The 22583-nt window shown below is 41.5% G+C and overlaps 1 protein-coding gene across 1 annotated transcript in view; it reads right to left on the bottom strand.

Moving 5' to 3' along the window:
* The window catches only part of WASHC5 (WASH complex subunit 5), a 1015994-nt gene that overhangs the window by 703713 nt on the left and 289698 nt on the right, over positions 1–22583 (bottom strand). Inside the window, exon 8 of the mRNA XM_044066602.1 lies at positions 2324–2495. Within this exon, the coding sequence (XP_043922537.1) occupies positions 2324–2495 (172 nt within the window). The remainder of the gene's footprint in view (positions 1–2323; positions 2496–22583) is intronic.

Raw genomic sequence — 22583 nt, forward strand, 5'->3', positions numbered from 1 at the left:
TAAAGATGCAGGGTCATGACCCATTTACCTGTTAAAAAGAAAGGAATTTAAGAAAGGGTGGTAGGTACAATCCAAGAGTTATTAGGGAAGATATAAATTACTTCAGAAGGCGTAACTGCTAAGTGGGATAAAACAAAAATGGATTTTAAAATTAAGGTAAAAATAAGGCAGAAAGAGATATGGGAAAGTAGTAATACGAGACATTTATAGGGAGTGACAAAGTTTGGTCTAAACAGAATACAAAAATCAAAAAACTGGATTCTCTTAACTATGGATATAGATAGTAAGAAGGGTAATCTTGCAGAAGTGCTAACTGCAGAGAGCTCAAAGATCATATGGGAGAACTTGGACAATATATAACAATTTACTAACAATGATGAAACAACACAAAGATGTTTAGCACAGCGACACAGACAACAGAAAATATAAAGAGTTGTAGCCAAACCTAGGGATCCTACAAGAAAAAAATAACCAGACATCCTACAGAGGTACTGGAGATGTTCCGGAAATGTTACAAAAATCTGAATAAAGCAGAGGAACAGAGAAGCAAGCCAGACAAAAAATATGTAATTTCACAAGCCCTATACAAGGTACTGTTCTGGGGGGAAAACAATCATCTTAAGATAACAGTATGAGAAAGAAGGTATAACAGTATGAATGAAATGGTCATTATACTGCTATACTAGTTGGTTCTCTGCTAGCTGCATCAGTGACTGCCTCTTATGAGGACAGGGAACAATCCAGCTAGTCACAAAGGTCAGATTCCTCTTAATATCCTGGCATTTCATGAAGCACGTACAAGTAGTTCTAACATGATAAACTACATTTAAAACTCAAACTTTGTACTTCAGTAGTAGAAGTCAAGAAAGCTACTGAAAAAGTTTATTACATATATATTTTTTATGAACTTAATCTCTTACAACAGATGGAGCACACTACTAAAAGTTTAAGTATTCATTTCTGCCATTCAACCATTAAATACCGTTTCCTACCACAAAGACTACATGAAAGTGGGAAGTGATTTCACCAACTTACATCAAATAGCTGACAAATATTTAGTCTAGCTACCAGACATAAAAATGTTCCTTTAGTAAATGAATGCTGAGAACTAATGGAGGACAAATAACATGGCTGACTTCTAGTCAGACATGTTTATTTTATATGCACTGCCACTGAATGAATGTCTCAAGGGATTCTGTGTTACTTAACTCCAACAGAGTTACATAACTGTAATGTGAAATTCTATACAGCATCTCTTGAGTTCTCTGCTACACAACTGTACAGGAGCTACATTTTCCACATTTCATACACACCAATTCCAATTCTGAAGGTATTTTCAACGGTTTAACTGTATAACTTGTCTTTTTCAAATGTTTTAAACTTAAGAAAAAACAATGACAATCTCCAAAAACAATATACAAGAACATCAAACTGAAATGCTGGAAAACTGCTGCATCTTTACACTATGAATACCTGAAGGGCATGTTGGTAGCATCTTTACCTTACTATGAAGACTAGTTGCCTTGAAATCGGCTTTATCACATGTCACTGAACTATATTCCCTACAGAAACTTTTTCTTATGAACATCTTGTCCCCTTCATATTTTGAACAGGATTATAGAGGAAATATTATAGATTTCAGAATTTTTCAGCCCCGAATATTATTCTTTGGTAATTCAAGTGGCAGCCATCAGCGTTCAAAAGACTGAAATACACCCATCCAACCAGTTTGTCTTTCTGCACAAGAGCTTACAAGAAAAATTTATTTGAAGCGATTTACCCAAAATTCCAAGATGTAGGTATACATTATTTGTTTTTTACTTTCAGTCCTGCTTTGGTAATCCGCACTTTGTGATACTTTGTGATATTCTGATCCGGCGGTGACACAAAGTGGAATACAACTTTGTGGTTAAGTTGGCTATTGAGTACTTGCAACTTCTACAATTACTGATGGACTTTAAAAATTCTTCAGGAAAGAATGTTTCTAAAGCAAGGATGATAATTTCTGCTGATTTAGGATTGTTGCAGATATATATATATTTGTTAAATTACACTTTTCTTTACCTTTTCATCAGTGATCAAAGCTGATGTAAGCATAAATGTAGGAAATGCCTGAAAAAGTATTAACAGACAAGAAGCCAAATGAAATTTATAGTACACCTATGTTACCAAGACCACAGTATCTAATTACAGGTAATGTGATGTTGTCTCATCTATACTGAAATTTTAATGCTTACTCACAACAGAATGACGACAGTTCATTTATGGATTAAAGAAGATTAGTGCAAAAAAATTCACTATCAGCAAGCGGATAGGTCTTTACCTGTTTCAGCAGTGTGGAGTAACAACCATCGAATTGCAACATTGCAGTCTCTTAAACAGTTCAGCAATTTGGGAATGTGGTCGAGAATGACTTCTTCTGTCAAGTAACCTTCTTTTAGAAACTGGTGTACTTGAGGGTGCAACCGCTCAACATTTGCTGCATATCGACTTGCCTAATGTAAAATACAGTCTATGTTATATAGGGGAAAAAATCTTATGAATACAAGTTCTCAAACCTGTACCAATACTATGTGTTCTGCTAAAATAACAAAAAATAAATAAATAATATTATTATTAATCCAAGCTAGGAGGCAGACAAGCTTGAAAGCATTATGCACACGTGCCCTCTATACATTGCATAAAATGTAACAGTGGCTTTTACTTCAACACTGCGCTGCATGGAATTCACAAAAAGGTGTCATGCATCTATCTTTATTTGTTCAGTGTATTAAGAATGAAATGAAAGGCACAATGACCAGTAGCTTAGTAAGTTGTCCATTTCTACAGTGCACTCAGTGACAAAAGTACATACATCTGAGGGGAGTACAGCATGTAAAGTGCAGAGTATAGTACTATTGTGCACCTTACAGTGAATAAAAGCAGTGGAGGTGTCCAGGAGGGGGGAAAATGTACAAACTGTAAGAGGGCACAACAACAGGCTGTGCCTGTCACAGTACAATGCCAGCTATGCTCAGGCAGGGGGATGTATAGTATTATAAGGGTACACAGCACTGCAGGTTGTGCCCCTATTACATGAGTAGAACAGGACGTGTTATCTTTGTGTGCATGTATATATATGTATATATATATATATATATATATATATATATATATATATACATATATATATATATAGGTCTATTTTGATTCACTGAAAACTCATTTCACTGAATTTCAAAGCACTCGCACCAAATCACTGAAAGCTCAAATCACTGAAAACTAATTTCACTGAATGCAAGTACTGTTAGGCAAATAAAATGTATATTCCCTTTTCCCACTGTAGTGCGATCCTAGAGTTAGTATATATAGTTAGGTGGTGTTGGGGGCATAGCCCCCCACCTACTTTTAGTTTTATGTTGCTAGCTTTCAGTGAAATGAGATTCATAAATATAAAAGCCAAGTAGGTGGGGGGCTATGCCCACCACACCCCCCACAATGTGGGAGGCTGTGCCCCCTACACCCCCCCTAACTATATATACTAACTCCAGGATCACACTACAGTGAGGAAAAAGGCATATACGTTTTACTTGCCCAAAAGTAGTACTTACATTCATTGAAATGTGATTCAGTGAAATGAGTTTTCAGACATGCGTGAATGGGCGTACCTTCGTTGTAGGTTGTGCATCAGGACTGGTAACTTGGCACATAAAAATCAACTACCAATCATTAGCGGACCGGAGTTTCGCTGTGGCGACCCCTAACCAGGAAAAGCCGAAAGACTCAACATAGACACACACACACACACACACACACACACACACACACACACACACACACACACACACACACACACACACACACACACACACACGTCTCTTTTCAAGGATGTCGATGGTATCAACTCCTAGGTAAACTTCTGCTTAGAGTTGCAAAATGTGCAAGTAATAATGGACAGAATCAAACCCAGAACTATACTGGTCCAATTCTCATAACTCAACTTATCTGTACAATACTGCTATATGTAAAATGTAGGATTACAATGCAAAACACAATAAGTTGCACATGTGTGTGCATGGCGGGTATTTGTGCAGGATGAGACTGCACAGCAGGGGAGATCAGGAAAAGCATACTGGGAGCACTGGGGTTACAGTGTCATGCTGAGGGTGCAATGCACTGTGGTACTGTGCACGCCACAAAGTATGGAGCCTGTCTGCTCACAAAGACTTGCATTTATGAGCACAGCTGCACAGTGTTCAGTACAGAGATGGCAGTACATAGTGTGTACAGCTGCTGTTAGGTCAACTACTCTGGAATTAGCAACATAATACAGAAACTTTTAAAACCATGCTGCATGCATTACCAAGTCCTGCATACCAGTACTCATATGTATTGCATTAGTTAAGGTGCTGCTGTGCTACATTAGCAGTAGTGCCAACAACAGCTCTATATAGCTGACAGTGACAACATAAACCAATGTTTCTCCACCAGACATCTGTGAGGGTACAACTGGAAAATCATAAGCGGAGCTCCCAGGTAAGCACAGTGGTCTCATTTCTGCTTGTTCACTTCAATAACTGCAATGAATGTCTCTTGCTAGCCATGAAGCATGGTACAACTGTTTATGAATCATGTTATTCCTGCATTAATGCTGTGCATGTCCACTTGTATTGTGCATCAGTTTTTCACCTGGTATAGAATAACACATTGCTTCTGTACTCAGTTGTCTTTATAATCAAACCACAGCAGCTGTGGGTAAAACCCTGATTGCTGATGCCTGAAATGTGCTATTCCTAAAATATTCCTAAAACATAAATATATACCTATGTGTGTGAGTGCTTATTTATGCTTATGCAAATATGTATATTTGAATCATTATTATGCATACATGTGTGTATGTATGTTCAGAAATATATGTGTTTTCAGGGTATGCGCACTACCTCACACACACACATCTAAGTAAAATATCTGCTCAGTATTATTAACCTTCAAATAAATAGATGTAAGTAAAAGAGAAAGGACTGGAAACTACAATCAGTAAAAATGAAAACATTTTTTTTACTTCTCCCCGCAGATGGGTTGACTACCTCAAGCTCTTGTCCTAATTCACTAGGTCTACCAGACCCGCTTTAGCTTTCCTCAGGCATAACCAAACCCATGTCTGGGGCTGAGAATGAGACTGAGGATGCTGTTGCAGCATCATACTGCTGCTGGGAATCTACCACCATCCTGCAGCAGCAGCCTTGTAAGCTCCTAAATTGTTGCCTTGAGAAGATGTATTCTTGTTTTTGCATATGCATAACCTCCTGACCAAGCTCAGTCTGACCCCCACCCCCCCAAGACAGGCAAGCCAGAATTGGCTGCTCACTCCTACCCACCCCCTCCAGGTCCCTCAAGTACTCTTACAGCTAGCTGAACAGAGATTGTGGGGCACAATAAGGAATTTATCACTCTGAACTCTCTGAGCTATGGGGCAGGATAGTAAGAATAAAAATCTTCAGAGGGAAAAACATAATCAGAAAAGATGTCCTTGCTACCTATTTTGTGGAACTAATCCAAGTTCAAGAAAGTTCCTGAAAAATTAAATGCAGTACAAGAAAAACCTAGCCAAGCTAGAGTTTTCGCAGTGTGATATCTTAAACCTCCTGTAATAAAGGCCCATGGGATATATGGAAATGACCCATTAAGGACATCAAGTGTTTCAGCTATATGGCTTCTGAATGTCCATGACTTTTTCCTTTTTAAAAGTCTTTATAGATAGATTCAGGCTAACAAAGCCAAATACCACTAGCTCTGGACATGCAAGTTTCAGCCTTATGACCTTGTCAACACTGTATAAATGGATTGTTTGGCTATACTCTAGAAACACAGGGTCTTTAAACCCAGCTGATGTCCATAACCATTAATGTGTACGTAAAATATCTCAACTAACAATTAAACCAAAAAGTAAAAAGGTTACACACACAAACCAATTAGTAAATTATTATATGCATATATTTCATGGATCTCTATTACAGGAAGTTTAAGGTATCGCATAGTCAAAACTCTAGCTCAGCTAGGTTTTTCTTGTAGTTTTTACCAACTGATTTGTCTGTGTCACCTTTTTACTTTTTGGTTTAGCTGTTAGTTGGGATATTTTGCAGACACCTTACCAGGTATGGACATCAGCTGGGTTCAAACAACAAATAATAACGTCTCTGTGACTTACATAGAACTCAAACAGCTATGTCTGTAGGGAGTGGTCTGACCAAGTACAGGTGGATGGCAGGAGTGAATGTTGGGCTCACCAAAGAGGGTTTCCTTTGTAGGTCAACTGATACAACATAAATATATATGTTATAATAACACAGGGAAACCACCTCAGTGGTTCTAAGACTGAAGTGAATTCCAAGCAGTAACTCCACCAGGATAAAAGGAAAGTGAGGACAGACAAAAGGCCAAAGGTAGAGTAGAACAAGTCTAAGTACAGAAGTATCAAAGAAGGCCCAAATCCCAGTGACCCTGTCAGCAGACTAAGGCTGGATAAAGTTGTGGCCAATGACTATACGGCCACTGCATAGATGTCTGCAAAGGAGACATTTCTGAAGAAATCACTCGAAAGCAATCACTTTTCAGAGTGGTCACTCATACCAGTACTTTCTAGCAGTGGTGGGATAATAAAATTGACAATCCACTTAGCTTGGTAATCTCATAACCTTCCACCCTCAGAGCAAAGGAGACAAACTGTCCTTCTAAACATCTGCACTCAGTTAAATTTAAATCAGAATGGGAACATGTCAAGATACAACATGGCTGTTAGCTGAATGGTGTTCGTTCAAGATACAATGGACAGAAACAACTTTTGCCAAACTATGGGGCTGCACTTTTCCCACTGTTGTGTGACCTTGGAGTTGATGTATATATATTTACACGCAAATAATTTGGCTATTTCTTCCCCAGTGGATGGCATTCAGTTAAAAGACATTCAGTGGCTTGACACCAAAATTGGTGGACCTTATCAAATGTGAATCTTTCTCTCTCTCTCTCTCTCTCTCTCTTCCCTGCTCACCCCTCCTCTAGCTTCTATTTTGGTGAAAAAATGAGGAGTACAGGAAGATGGTTGGACAGGCTGAGGACAATAAAGAAACCACTTTCATAAGGAAACATACATTGGTCCTAAAGAACATCTGATCTTAGGAAACACAAAATATTCACTACATATGTGAGAATGACTTAAATTACATGATGCATAATGTTTCGAACTAAATTTTGATAATTTAATAGATATGTTTCTTATTTAAAAAAAAAAAACTCTTCCTACATAGGATGGTCAGTAGGTTTGAGATCATGCAAGCAGAGGTAATGAAGACCAAAAACATTTTCCAAGATACTCACTGTAATGATGCCAAACCACTTGTTTCAAATGACGGATGGGCAAGTGTGTCAGCTGCAAAGTTCAAATTCTATGGGTAGGGGGGGTTTCAAAGGTTGCCAGAAATGTAGCACTCCTTTAAGGAACTGCATGAACAGCTAGTTTAGGCCACAAAATCCTATTTTCCACAAGGATGCAGTAGGCAGGAGGAGCTCAAGAGTATATCATGACCATGGAATAATGGAGGCTCAGATTATACATGTGCCAGACAGAGGTGAAGGCCACATGCAGACTAAGTGGCAGGGGCTACACTGGGTACTTCTCTATCCAAATGGAGAACTTCTTTCACCTGATGTGGAAGGATTTCTGTCAGCTTAACTGGACTTCTGACACCTCAGCAGAGAGCTCCAGCAAGCTCACTGGGACTATGGCAACGGCCAAGCACTGAGTGAGAGGTGGATGTTACACAAATGTGAGGGACTAATTCATTATGTTTACTGCATATTCAGAGCCCTGAAAGTCAAAAAGTGCACCCTTCTTGTCCACTGGGAGGCGGCAAGGATTAGATCTGAGGAAATGGCATAGTAAGTCAATCACCATGTTCACTTCAACCACAGCATGAACTGCTGAGAAAATGACAAATCATAGGTTCACTGGTAAGTACTATGCCTAGTTCCTCTGCAGGTTACTTTAAACCTAGAAAATTTATTTATTTTACATTTGTTAACCGGGAGAGTCAGACTGGATACATGTCCATTTTCAGCGGAGGCCCGGGGAGAAAAGCTCCAAGTACATAACAGACATATGAACATTGTTAATGCAAAAAAAGGAAGATAGTTGAGTTCTAAATACAATATAAAGATACATCACATCTTGGGGAAAAAAAACAGCAGCAGCATATAAAAAAAACCATAGGTCAGTTACAAAGGCGAGGCGCCTTGTTAAAAAGCGGTTAAGGATAGTGAGGTAAGAGAAGGGTAAATGATAGTGGTTAATCAGGTTTGGAACAGGGACATTGCCAGAGAGTATTGAGATGGGGTTTAAGCTTTTTTTTGAATTGTAGGAGTGAGGGTTCTGAGGTGAGCATGGTCGGTAGGGAGTTCCACATTTTACCTACAAAGTTTGAGAATAGAGAATCCCCAGCAGAATTATTGGCTTTGGTAGTTTGAGCTAAGATCTTATTGGAGGAGCGTAAAGATTGCAGGTTAATATAGGGGTGAATGATGTTTTCAGAGCTGGTGTTTTCTCTGGGTGATACAGTATCTGGTGAGCCGTTTGAGTTGGTTGAAATGGAGTTGGCTGGAAAACTCTAACCACCCTAGTTGCTTCAAGTTAGTGCAGTGGTGCGTTCTAAAGGTGGAATTTGTGGCAAATCTAGCTATGTGATTGTAACAAGAAGCAAGTTTGTTAAGGGTTGTCTTGTTTAGGTTTGTAAAGAGAGGGAGGCATAGAAAAGAGTTGATAGTAGATGTGTGCTGGCAATTGTAATTTTAGCGTGAGGAGTGAGAAAGTGTTTTACTTTATAGAGAGAGCCAAGCTTTTTATTGACGGTTTTGATGGTAAGATTGAAATGGGTGTCAAATTTAAGGGAGTTATCAATGGTAACACCTAATAGCTTTGTGTGAGCTTCTGGTGATATAGTGATTCCATTGGAGGATGTAATAGAGAAGGTGGGGGGAAGAGTCTTGTTAGTGGGTGAGAAAGTAAGTAGTTTTGTTTTGTTGGGGTTGAGAACTAGTTGTCGACTTGAGAACCATTTTTCTATTAGGTTACAGGTGTCTTGGGTTGAAGCAGTGAGGCCTGCCAAGTTGGAGGCAGTGCTGATGATAGTTGAATCATCTGCATATTGAATGCATGTGGCATGGGGGGTGATTGTGGGCAGGTCATTAACAAAGATGGTGAAGAGAAGAGGGCCAAGAATAGATCCTTGGGGAACTCCAAGTGTAACAGGTAGGCATGTAGATAATTTGTCCTGCCATAGAACAGCCTGTTGCCTATTGGACAGGTAGGATTGGAACCATTTCAGCGTGGAATTGCTGAGTGATAGTTTTTTTAATGTATGGAGGAGTTGAATGTGAATTTCCCTCATGTTTGCCTCTGGGAGGGCAGAAAGGGATAACTGTATCTGAACTGTGGGAAGAAATGAGACGGAGGTTACAAGGCTACTGACCCAGGGGTTGTTTTAATCCTATCCTATTACATCCGTTATATTTCAGGAGAAAAAGAATGCCTACGATTAGTATTAATAATGACTGCCCATGTCCAAGAAGGATTTGGGAGCTATTCCCGGCAAGAATTTGCGGTTTCCCATTCATTCATCTAGGCTCCTTTTAAACAGAGTTATAGAAATGCTCTGTTTAACATGAATTTGTAGCCTATTCCAGAGAAGTGGCAACCTCTGTGAGATGAATTTGTCTATCTAGCATGTCATATTTAAATTGCAGACTAGATTTAGATCACTGGAGTGGGTATTCTTCTCCCATTTGACTTGCGGATTTGCAGCAAATTTATCAGGTTGGGGTCAGAGATTGCTCTGTAAGCCAGGCACACGTTTCCCCTAAGCAGGATATATGCTACTGAGTACAGTGACAAAGACTCCAGTCTGTCTATGTAAGACATGTGCTGAAGACCCTGCATCTTTTTGGTTAAAATTCTCTGGAGTCTCAACAGTTGCTGTAGGTGCCTGGTATGCTGTACATACCAAAGGGGGCATTATATTCAATTATAGGCCTGATAAGGGAGGAGTATGGGGGGCTTATAACTTCTTTTGCTCTTGAGGCTATGCCTTTGCTAATCAAATGTGCAATGTAGAATGCCTTTCTTACTACAGTGGACACATGGTGGTCAAAGTTTAGGTCACAGTCTACTTGTGCGCCCAAATCCCTCACTACAGTATTCGTACTTATGGTACTGTTGTTTATTTGATAGTTAGTAAGGACAATGCTTTTACTGAAGATGATGATGCAGTTTTTTGCATTTAGTTTGAGTCCGTGGCTTTGGCAACAATCCATCTGTGTACGCCCCTCTTGGGAGTACACCAACATCATTTGGGGAGTCAAAAATCGCAGCAAGTTTGCAGTCGTCAGCAAATTTGGTCAGCTACAGTCCCTTTGTTTTGGCCTGACCTTCAGAGAACTAAATACCAAACAAAAGGAGGCTCAGTACTGACCCTTGTGGTACCTCACTGGTGAGAGCTCTGCTGGCTGAGGTGGAATCACCCACTTTGATAGCATGTGTACGCTTAGTGAGCCAATCTGTGACCCACCTAACAACAAAGGAGTTGACATTTAGGTGGGTGAGTTTGTCAATAATGCCTGAATGGGGGATTTGTGTCAAAGACCTTTGCCAGATATGCAGTGTGCACAGATTTGCCCTCATCTATGGCCCTGGTCACATTTTCAAAGAAGTCTACTAGGTATAAAGTACAGTTTTGTACCTACCATAAATGTAGATGTTCGGAGATCCACATTGCTGCAGTCATAACTTGTGGGTAGTCCGCTGTCCTCGGTCGGCCCGAATACCAAAGTATTAGGCTGGCGTCGGTCATGGGCGCTCAGCTCTGATGTCAGTGCGTCATGGTATTAAAGCGCATGACCGACGTCATATCCTCAGTCTTTTCTTGCCCCAGATGTCAGAAGGCCCTAAAAAGAAAGGCCACAGCCAAAAATAGCAAAAACCTCCAAAACCCATGTACAAACAAACTCTACCACCCAAACCAAACAACCACTCCAAACTACAGAGGGGAAGGAGGGAGGGTAAATTGGACTGCAGCAATGTGGATCTTCGAACATCTACATTTATGGTAGGTACAAAACTGTACTATGTTCTTCATCTCACATTGTTGCAGTCATAACTTGTGGGTAGAATCCCAAAGCAAAGGTAAAGGGAGGCTGGCAAAATCATAAAGCATTGGGAGCTGCTAACATGCCCTGTAAGACTGCAGTGGCAAATCCAGCCCTAGATTTGGAATAAAGAGGGAGATGGTAATGTTTAGAAAAAGTGTGCACTGAACTCCAAGTAGCTGCCTCCAAAATATCTTTAGTAGCTACACCCCTTAAAAAGCAGTAGAAGTGGCAGTAGCCCTAGTGGAATGAGGTCTGATTCCAGCCGGAATCTCCTTACCATGATGAGAATAACAAAAAGTAATACAATGGCCAATCCACTTAGAAATAGTTTGTTTTGAAACAGGTTTCCCCTGAGAGGCCAAAGCAAAAGAAACAAACAACTGTTGAGACTGTCTGAACCTTTTAGTCCTGCTCAAATAATAACGCAACTGCCTGTGAATATCCAAAGTGTGCAAAATTTTCTCCCCTTTATTTTGGGGATCAGCATAAAAAGTAGGCAAATGAATAGATTGGTTCAAGGCCACATTTGAAACCACTTTAGGCATAAAAGTAGGGTTAGTACGCAGAGATACCCTGTCCTTATGAAAAATCAGGAAGGGTTCAACTGCCATTAGAGCCTGTAATTCAGATACCCTTCTAGCAGACGTAATGGCCAACAAAAAGGCAGTCTTCCAAGACAAAAACTTTAACTCAGACGTAGCTGCAGGTTCAAAAGGAGGTAAAGTAAGTTTTTCCAACACAAAATTGAGATCCCAGGAAGGAGTAGGAGCTCTACGCGGGGGTCTTATGTTCTTTGCCCCTCTAAGGAATTGCTTAAACAAAGGATGAGAGAATAATGGTGGGTCACAGTCATAGTGAGCAGAAATGGCTGCAGCATGAACTTTTACAGAGGAGAAAGACAAACCCTTGTCTAATAATTCCGTATGATATTGAAGAGAAACACTCAAATCAGGCCTGGAAACATCAAAGCTCTTTGCTTTGCTCCAAATAAAAAATCTCCTCCATTTATCTGCATAAACTTTCCTTGTACTAGGCCTTCTGGCCTCCAAAATAACATTCAAAACTTGTTGAGGAAGCTGCGACCCTCCAGGTTCTAGAACAGAATATGCCAGGCTGTTAGATGCAGGGACTGAATCCTGACATTGAGGAAATGATTGCCTGCCTGAGACAAAAGGTGTGGAATTGAAGGCAAAGGCCAAGGAGGTTCCCTTACTAAACTCCTCAGCAGAGGGTACCAGTGCTGTCGAGGCCAATCTGGAGCTATTAGAATCATGGAGGGCTTGTCTTGTCTGACCTTCAAGAGCACCTTGGGAAGGAGAGGCAGAGGAGGAAAGGCATAGACGTGAAGATTGCTCCAACTGAATGATAGAGCATCCACTTTCCAAGCTGTTGGATGAAACATCTTTGTGCAAAACTTTGGCAACTGGAAATTTAGTGGAGAAGCGAACAGATCTATGTCTGGAGTCCCCATATCACTGTCAACTGTCGAAATACATGAGGATCCAATTTCCACTCGTGGGGATCCACCATCTGTCTGCTCAAAACATCTGCTAAGGAGTTCTGTGCTCCTGGCAGAAACCTTGCCTGAAGAGTGAGGTGCAAACTGAGAGCAGTCTCCCACAAAACCATAGCTTGCCTGCAAAGAGGGTACGAATGGGTTCCCCCTTGCTTGTTGATGTACCACATGACAGTTGTGTTGTCTGTTTGAATCAACACTTGTCCTGGGTGAAGTAGATCCTTGAAAGCCATCAATGCAAATTGGACTGCTAACATCTCCTTCAAGTTAATATGTAAATGTTGAAGTCTGGCAGGCCACGTGTCTTGAACCCATTTTCCATTGAGGTGAGCTCCCCAAGCCTTGTCCGAGGCATCTGTCATTAAGATCTGACTCGCCTTTGGTCGGGTCACAGAGAGTCCCTTGTTTAGGTGACATTCCTGAGCCCACCACAAAAATTCCTTTTGAATGCAAGGTATTATCGGAATGACAGTGTCCAGATCGTGGCAGTGTTAAGGCCCATACATTTTGAGATACCATTGTAGCTTCCTCATATGCAGTTTGGCATTGGGAAGCACCAGAATACAAGATGCCATGAACCCCAAGGCTTGAAGGACTGTCCTTGCAGTCAGCCTGGACCGTAGAGACAATTGTTGGAAGTAAAGTGTAAGTTTTCTTTGTTTGTCCAGGGTCAAAAAGGCCATCTGGGAAGCTGTATTCAGTCTCACACCCAGAAAGCACATTTCCTGAGAGGGTACTAGACTGGACTTTGTTTCGCTTCACAGAATACCCTAGGCACCTTAACACTGCCATAACATACTGTAGATGGTGAAGAAGCTTGTTTTTGTCTTGAGCAAGAATCAGGCAATCGTCCAAATAAGGATAAATTTGTATCCCTCTTAACCTTAAGAAGGCTATCACCGAGCCAGAACCTTTGTGAACACCCTGGGCGCAGTAGATAAGCCAAAGGGCAATGCAGAGAACTGATAATGTAAAGTCCCAGCCCGAAAACGCAGGTATCTCCTGCAACTGGGCCTGATAGGAACATGAAGATAAGCCTCTTTGAGATCCAGAGTTACCATCCAGTGATCTTTGCCCAACAGAGGCAGAAGTTGTTGCAACGTCAACATTTTGAATTTTGGAATGTCCAGGTATGTGTTGAGGATAGATAAATCCAAAATTGGCCTCCAAGTGTTTCCTTTCTTTGGTACAAGAAACAGGCGAGAATAAAATCCTAGGCCCACTTCTGACAGAGGGACCTGCTGTATAGCCCCATTTGAAGAAGTAAAGAAATCTGTTTGTGAGCCTCTACCCTTTGCTGAGGAGGAACGTCTGGCATGCCCTTGAAGGGAGGCAATGTGTGGAAATAAAACTTGTAGCCTCGGTCTATAATGTCCAACACCCATTTGTCCTGGGTGACTAAAAACCAATTTTGCTTGAAGAGAGCCAACTTTCCTCCCAAAGGTGCTGCCAGACAGGAGGGATCTGGCAGCTGAAGATGCAGGTCATTGGGCCTGTTTGCGAAAGGACTGGCCCCTGCCCTCACCTGTAGATTGTGCAGGGGAACTCCACGTTCTAGGCCTGAAAGAACTCTGAGCTCTGCCCCTACCACGCCTAGATCTGCCCCTAGACTGTAAATCAGAAGAAGGGTAAGCCCATCCCTTAGTAGGCCAATTCCTGCTAAACTTAGGGGGCTGCACCTGCAAAAAATCTTTAACAGTTTGCATAGACTTAGCCTTGTCTTCCATTTTCTTTAAGACAGACTCCACAGGAGGACCAAACAAAACTTCAGACTGTAAAGGAGCATCTAAAATTCTAGCTTTAACATGCTCTGACAAATTCTGATCCTTCAGCCAGGCGTGCCTGCGAATAACTGATCCAGTGGCAGCCACCCTGGAAGAAGCCTGTAAAGCATCGAAACCACACTGCAAAGAATGCTTACCCACCTGATCAGAGGCATGAACCAAATCCTGTAATTCCTTACACTCTATGCCCTCTGCCAAGGCATCTACCTTAGATTTTAACTGAGTAAGGAGAAAATTCTGGTACTTCAACATATGAAACTGGCAATTCAAAGCCCTCATTGCTAGAGTGGAAGAGGTGTACACTTTCTTACCCCACCTATCCAAAGCTCTAGAATCTTTATCCATAGGAACTGGATTCTTTACAACAGAAGCCCTGACACCCTTAGGTCCCTGGCTAATAGTTTCTGGGTCAGCCCTTGGGCTCTTATACAGATATTTATGAGCCTCAGGCACTCTGTAATACCTATCTGGTTTAACTGGCGCAGGAGGCAAAGAGTCTGGATTGAGGGAAGCCTCAGAGAAAACATCCTGAACAACATCCAAAACAGGAGGTATAGCTAAGGGCCGATGTTGTGGTAAAAACAAAAATTCCCTAAGCCTCTTTCGGGAATCTGAGAAATCCTGACCTTCCCATTTAAAATGCTCCCTCATAGAATGCAGGGTTTCTGAAAAAGAAAAATCCTCTGGAGGGGAAGCAGAAGGACTGGAATCCTCTGCGTCTGAATCAGAATAAGGAGGAAAATCCTGAATGTCTTCAGCCGAAGACTCTGAATAATCTGAAGCCTGTTCCAAACTTTCCACCTCTGGCTCCACCCTAGGCCTCTTATCTGGAGGGGGCATAGAACCCCTGATTAAGGAAATCAAATCTTCTGCCATTTTAAGCATGTGTTTTTTAGGCACAGAACCTGCAGAACTAGGACTGACACCTGAGGAAGGCAAACCAGGCCTGCCCTTGGAAGGTACCTTAGAGACAGAAGGAGAAGGCCTAACCACCTTAGGCAAAGAGGGGAGTACCGTAACCTGAGAGGCCCCCTCAGCCTGACCTGACTCCTGAGAGGCCACATCTTGCAAAATTAATGGCTCCCCCTGAGACTCAACTGAAACCTCGTCTGGATCTACAGATTCCACCGTAGTTTCTAAAGAACTGGCGTCCGGAACGGACGACTCATCCTGCTTGGACCTTAACGACTTTTCCTTGCGCTTCTTAGTGGTAGCGGGCGTCGGAGGATCCGACGGCATATTGTAATTACACCGCTTACCGAAGACAAGCCTAGCGCAATCTAACCTACGTTTAATGGTGCGCTTATTAAATCTAGCACAGAAGCGACACCCGACTACGTCGTGCTCAGGCCCCAAACAAGGAATACAGAGAGAGTGGTAATCCCTATGCGGTATCTGTTTCCCACAAGAAATACAATTATTCACTTTTTCTGACATCCGGAATTAACTGAGGCAAGAAAAAACAAAAATATCCCCCAACGGGGTACTTAGCCCAACTTGGTTTTGGTCTGAAACTCAGAATACGAAAATTTCAGAACGCCGAACGGCACTTGCAAACGCTGCTTCTGCTTCGGACCATGCGGCAAAAAAGACTGAGGATATGACGTCGGTCATGCGCTTTAATACCATGACGCACTGACGTCAGAGCTGAGCGCCCATGACCGACGCCAGCCTAATACTTTGGTATTCGGGCCGACCGAGGACAGCGGACTACCCACAAGTTATGACTGCAGAAATGTGAGATGAAGAACATCAGGCATAATCGACCCTTAACAATGCCAAACTGGGTTGGATCAAGGGTTTGGAGGTCATCTCTATCTTTATTTATGAGGTCCATGATGATACGTTCCCACAGCCTTGCAGATGAGGCTAGTAAGGCTTATGGATCTATAATTCCCTAGATCTGTTGCTATGCTGCCCTTGTGGAGGGGGATAATGGTCACGGTTTTCCATTCAGCTGGGCTAAATCCTGTATTCAGGTTAAATAGGGTGTCTAAGAGGGTTGCTAATTTCTGTTTTAGTTTGTTTAGTATGCTGCCTGGGATGCCATCAGGACCCACAGAGGCAGTGTTTTTTGCCTTAGACAGAGCTTTGATGACCTGTTCTTTAGATATACAGGGCGGGGGAGCTATTGAAAGTATGGTTAGTGATGTGTTTGAGGGAGATAAATGGGAGAAATGTTTGCCAAACATGTCTACTAGTAGGTTAGCAATTTCTGCAGGATCAGTGTGAGAGATATCATTTGTCACTAGTTCAGCACACGTCTGGGTCCTACCTTTTAAGCAACAGATGTAGCTGAAAAAAGCCTTATGTTACCCTTAGCTGTGTCTGCTAAATTCTTCTTGAAGTTGCACTTAGAGGATTTTATAAGTTGTCTTATTTGTTTATTTAGACTTAGGAGGATACCTTTCCAGTGCTGGGACCTCGCTTTGATATTCTTAACAGTTCTTACGCTTGTTGTATAGTTTACTTATGTGAGATGTCCACCAGGGTGGCTTGTTTTTTTTTTCTTGAGACTCTTACTGTGGTCCTATCCAGCAAAGCCAAGTATATATGTTTGTATAAGTGTTGGTACAGGGCATTAGAGTATACTTCAGTATTGTTGCCAAGACCATTTGTGGGTACTGGGGCTTGGAAATCATTTATGCCAACCCCTAGGAGAGTATAGTTGGCTTTGGTGAAGTTTTATCTGACTTCACCTCTGATGGGTTCTGGAGTTATTGCTACTTCAAAAGTGACTAACTTGTGATCAGATTTTACTAATGAGGGTCCTACACTTACAGTAGCTCAATGGTCTCTCATGTTGGTAAGAACCAGGTCAAGTACATTTGAATCTCTTGTAAGATTTTGTACAATCTGTTCCAGGACATTTGAGTTAATGAAGTCAAGGAACTTTTGTGCAAGTAAGTTGAGGCTCATATAGGTTTCCCAGTTGATGGTAGGATAGTTAAAATCCCCCAAGACAAGAGTGTTAGGATGTATTTTGATTGACTCCAGTAAAGCAGCATGAACATCTTGGTTCATGGAGGGGGACCTGTAACTAGCAATGACTTCAAGGGGGGTCTTACCCATGGTAATCTGAACTTGGAGTAGCTCCACAGAGTTATTTTGTCTAACAAGTCTGGAGGAGTATTCATCTTTAATGTACATAGATACTCCACCACCTTTGGTTCTCACAATTTCATTTTGTGGTCTAAAGCTGTGGAAGGCATTGTAGCCTTGCAAGGCCAGGGTACTCTCTGTGGCCTTGAACCAGGTTTGTGTGACTAGACGGATGTCTACATCATCCAAGGAAAGGAATGCTTCCAGAGAGTGCAGCCTTTGGATTAAACTCCTAGCATTCAGCAGCATAACCCTTATTTTGCTTGTGCTGGATATTATCACATCAGAAGTTTTGTTTTTGAGACTTTGCCTAAAAAAAGGCACTATGGGGAGGTAAGAGCTTTTAGCCAGCAGCCGAAAGCCCAGAGGTGCCAGGTGCAGGCTATCTCTGGCAAAGTAGTGAGGTTTATCAACCATGTCATCCCAAGCTGACAGAAACTAGATACCCTTAGAATGACACTAGAAACTAAGCCAGTTATTAAAGTCAATCATTTTTTGTTTATATTGTGGCATAATTCTAGGTGAGGCTAAAAATGCTGCTCAGGACTAGGGACATACCTGCCTGGGACACACATTCAGAATGCTCAATCATGTCTCTTCATATAGTCCAGTTTGGTACTTCTCAAGTTGTTCACACCAACATGAAATATGACGGAGTCATAATGGCACTTGTTGTTGAGTGCACGTGTTATCTGACAAATCCTGGCACCAGACATCTGACCATGACTTTCTCCTTCTCCAACCTAGTGAGCGGGATGTCAGTGTGTCTCACTATAGAATCTCCAATAACAAGAAAATTAGGTTTGGGTGTGTTGCTCCGTAAGGGCCTAGTTGGTGGTGTTGTGTGTCTTGACTGCTTTGTCAGGTGTAGCAACCTTGTGCTTAGGAGGTTTCTGGTGTTTAGGTAAATTTCTGGAGAGTAGCTCCACGTATGATGGTCAATGTGTTGAGTTCAAGCTTTGTGTAGGAGTTGTGGTATGTTCAAGCTTTGTGTATGAGTTGTGGTATGTGTGCTTTATGTAAGAGTTGTGATGTGTGAATGGACAACGTCTTCTGTGTTATTGTTTGGTGCACGACAGAGCAGGGATTCCAGCTTCTTGGTGTAGATCCATCACTCGCACCCCATACTAGAGTAATTTAGTAGTAGAGGGTTTTCTGTGTACATGAGGCAGCTGCTACACTGCCTCAGGAGACCCACATCAACCAGGCTGGCAGAAGAAACAAGGGCAGCCTGACTCTCCATAATGCTAGGTTTAGACTGGTTACTGAGCAGAATGTTCGTTGATCACACAGCAGTCTTGGAAGATCAGTGAAGCAGAGGCAGGTCACCAAACTCACTTGAACTGTGTTAAAAACAAGAGCAAACCCATGAAAATGCAGGGCTTGGAAACAAATTAACCAATCCTAAAGCTCAAAACTGAGCCCTGGTACAGTAACCTTCAATTAGATCAGTCCAAACTGTACCTTCCTCCAATGAGGGAACAGGGGGACCTCTCCAAAAAAAGATTTCCTGATTTAGAGCTCACTCTGTACCACCAGAACTACATTCAGCAGGTCTGAATCTAGCCTATCCTACAGCAACTAGAAGTGCAACTAAGAATCAGAACACAGTAAAATAGTAAAAAAACAGTTGAAATTTCAGCAGCTATGGTTTAAAAGCAGCAGATACAATTAAAACACAGTACAAATGCAGAAAATGGTTTAAATAAGGCACTTAGTGTCCGTTGATCATACAGCAGCTTTGGAAGATCAGCGGAGCAGAGTCAGGTCATCAAACTCATTGGAGCTGTGTTAAAACAGTGCAAACCCATGCAAACATGGGGCTTTTATCACAAACAAGAGGAAATGGTTGGAAACAAATTAACCAATCATAAAACTCAAAAATGGAGATCTTTTACAGTAACCTTCAATTAGACCAGTCCAAACTGTACCTTCCTCCCATGAGTGCAAAGTGAGGGCTCACCAACAAAAGATTTCCTGATTTAGTGCTCAATCTGCACAACCAGAACTATATTCAGCAGGTCTGAATCCAGCCTATTCTACAGCAACTAGAAGTGACAACTAGAAACAAGAATCAGAACACAGCAAGTACACAGTAAAAAAAAAAAACAGTTGAAATAGCAGCAGATATGGCTTAAATACAAAAAATGCAATTAAAACACACGTAAAAATCTCCTGCCAATCATCAGCGGACCGGAGTTCCGCTGTGGCGACCCCTAACCAGGAAAAGCCGAAAGACACAACAACAAAATTAACAAGTGCAGAAAACAATTTAAATAAAACACTTAGTGTTGAGCTTAAACCAGAATAAAAACACTTAGAATAACAGGCATAACTCGCAATTCCTAGCTCAGAAGGGCAGAGACTACCGTCTTCTCCCACAAGACTGGAGACCAACAAACATTTTTAATGTAAAATAACTGGCCTGAAGCCCAAGTGCTTAAACCACAACTAAGACACTTTTAGGATAACAGACTGAATAAGCCTTCAACCAGCAATTCCCAACTTAGAAGGATGCAAATTACCGCTCATGCCACAAGAATGTAGATTGCAACCTTTCTTATGTAAGATAACTAGTTTGAAGCCCATGTGCTTAAATCGAAACTAAGAGGCTTAGAAAAACAATTACAAATGCAAAGGCTACTAACAAGCAGTAATAAATGCAGCTGAACACTTTTAAGAATAAGTAACAAAAACCAAAATAAAGTATGAATAAGCACAGATACAGTAAAAGTAGCAGAGTATAGTTTTTATTTATTTTTTTCTTAATAAGTGGGAAGGGAGGAAACAGAAGATAATTCAAGTTTAAGAGGGTAAGGGATTGGGCCTTCCCATATGATTAATAATAGGGGTGGGCAAACTCAAAAGCCACCAACCTTAGCAGTACAACAGTTGAGCAGGTGGGTTTGTGGGAAAAATCAAATGCAGACAGAGATCAGAAATAGGCAGAAACGGGTCAAATAGACACTCCAGCTAAATGAAGATACCTCCAACAATTTCTAGTTAAAGAGAAATGCTGTTTCTCAGCTCCTCCCACTAATTAACTTAATGTTATTCACTGTCTGCAAAATATTTTTTTTCTAACTGACTCTAGCTAAGACCTTTTAAAAACTCAACAGAACAAAAATACATAAAATAAAACAAATGAAATAAAAGAAAATAGAAGTAACCAAACTTTAAATGAAATACACTTACTATATAACATTATGCCAGGGATTCATTAACAGCCCCAGCATGAGCTGTATGGCTCACTCTAAAAATGACGTGGTATTTTGTGATTCAGAGAAAAATTAGCTACAATGGGGAAATACATCATTAATCTAATTTTCATGTCTCTAAATCATGACACCCACCATGAAGTACAGAACAGCAGTTCTCGAGGTAGGTAACTGTGTTAGTGCCAGCATCATGGAAGGAGAAATGACCCCCAGTCACTCTCATACATAAACACACACACCATGTACCACATTCCTGTCCCTGTTGCCAAACAGTCCATGATGACCCCTATTCCCCTGCCCTGGTAATTCAGAGAGGATTACAGTTCAGGTCATTAATGTCAGACATTCGAGTTTTACATTTTATATCCTTCAGTAAATACATGGTAGAAGACAAGCTTACAAGGTTGTGAGGTATGCATAAAGTGTCCTATCCCCGCTGTTATTTGGCATGACATGTTGCAGGTATTGCATAATGCCTGAGATCCGCAATATATTTAAAAAAAAAAAAACACCTACTGCACCAACTTATTGGTTAAAGTAGTGGGCTAATGCAGAGGACCTTTTTAACAAGGATGCATGGCTCAAATACTTACTTCACATCCGCAGTACCCTCCTTATACTGTCGCCCAGGCAGACAATTACATACATGTTTATATGCAGCCACTTGCATGCGTATGCTCGCACACACACACGCACACACACACACACACACACACACACACACACACACACACACACACACACACACACACACACACACACACACACACACACACACTTCCCACCAAACCTTACTATTAAACTCCCCAGTACTTACTGATTCTGCAATGGTTGACCACAGCCTTTTGGCTGTATTCACTACCACAACTTGGTAGGCATGGCCATGCTAATGTACACAGCCAAGTGTTTCTATGAATCGCTCGGACCATACATGCCTTCCGGGATTCTGTTCCACGGGAGAGAGCACATGGCTAATTGGCATATACCTCAATCAGGACAGCCTTGTTTGCATACAACATGGCCACGGAGACAGCCCTACATGCTGCTACGTCTTTATGTAAAAGCAATGTACTGCAATGCATTAAGGCTTTCCATGAATTCAAAAAGGTAACAGCAAGGTGAACATCTGTGAATTTCACCCTACATCTTCCAGTTGTTGTGTCTTTCGGCTTTTCCTGGTTAGGGGTCGCCACAGCGGAACAACGGTCCGCTAATGATTGGCAGTAGATTTTTACGTGCCAAGTTGCCGGCCCTGGCGCACAACCTTCAACGAAGGTACGCCCATTCACGCATGTCTCCACACAGAAGATGCTCTAGCTGAGAATCGAACAGGACAACGTCTTACTGTGAGGCGACACTACCGCAGCACCTACATCTTCCAGTAAATTACAAAATTAATTTTTTACTGTGCCTACCTTATCTTCATTCCAATTAAAGTTTTAAAAAGCAATCCTTTATTCACTATGGAGGATTACAATGGTCCCATCCTGGGATTTTGTGTAACCTTGGGACTGTGTCAGGCAGTCCTATAAAACCAGCAGTGCTAAGCATCTTCATCAGCTCTGTGAAACACAGCCCTCCATAGGGAAGCTATGATTTCAGCAAGTTCAGAAGTATTAGGCTGGCTGCCCCTGTGGGCCATTTTAAGCTTAACCAGTTTCCCTTTTTGTCCTCGAAATAACCTATCCCATTTGGTTATAGGTTGGTCTTACCCATTCCACGGTTCGATAATTATACATTACCTTTAATGAGAATAACTGGGATCATGCCATAGATAATTTGAGGGGA

The sequence above is a fragment of the Protopterus annectens genome, chromosome 3.part1, assembly GCF_019279795.1.
Source record: "Protopterus annectens isolate FY-2018-M chromosome 3.part1, PAN1.0, whole genome shotgun sequence".
NCBI classification, from domain to species: domain Eukaryota; kingdom Metazoa; phylum Chordata; order Ceratodontiformes; family Protopteridae; genus Protopterus; species Protopterus annectens.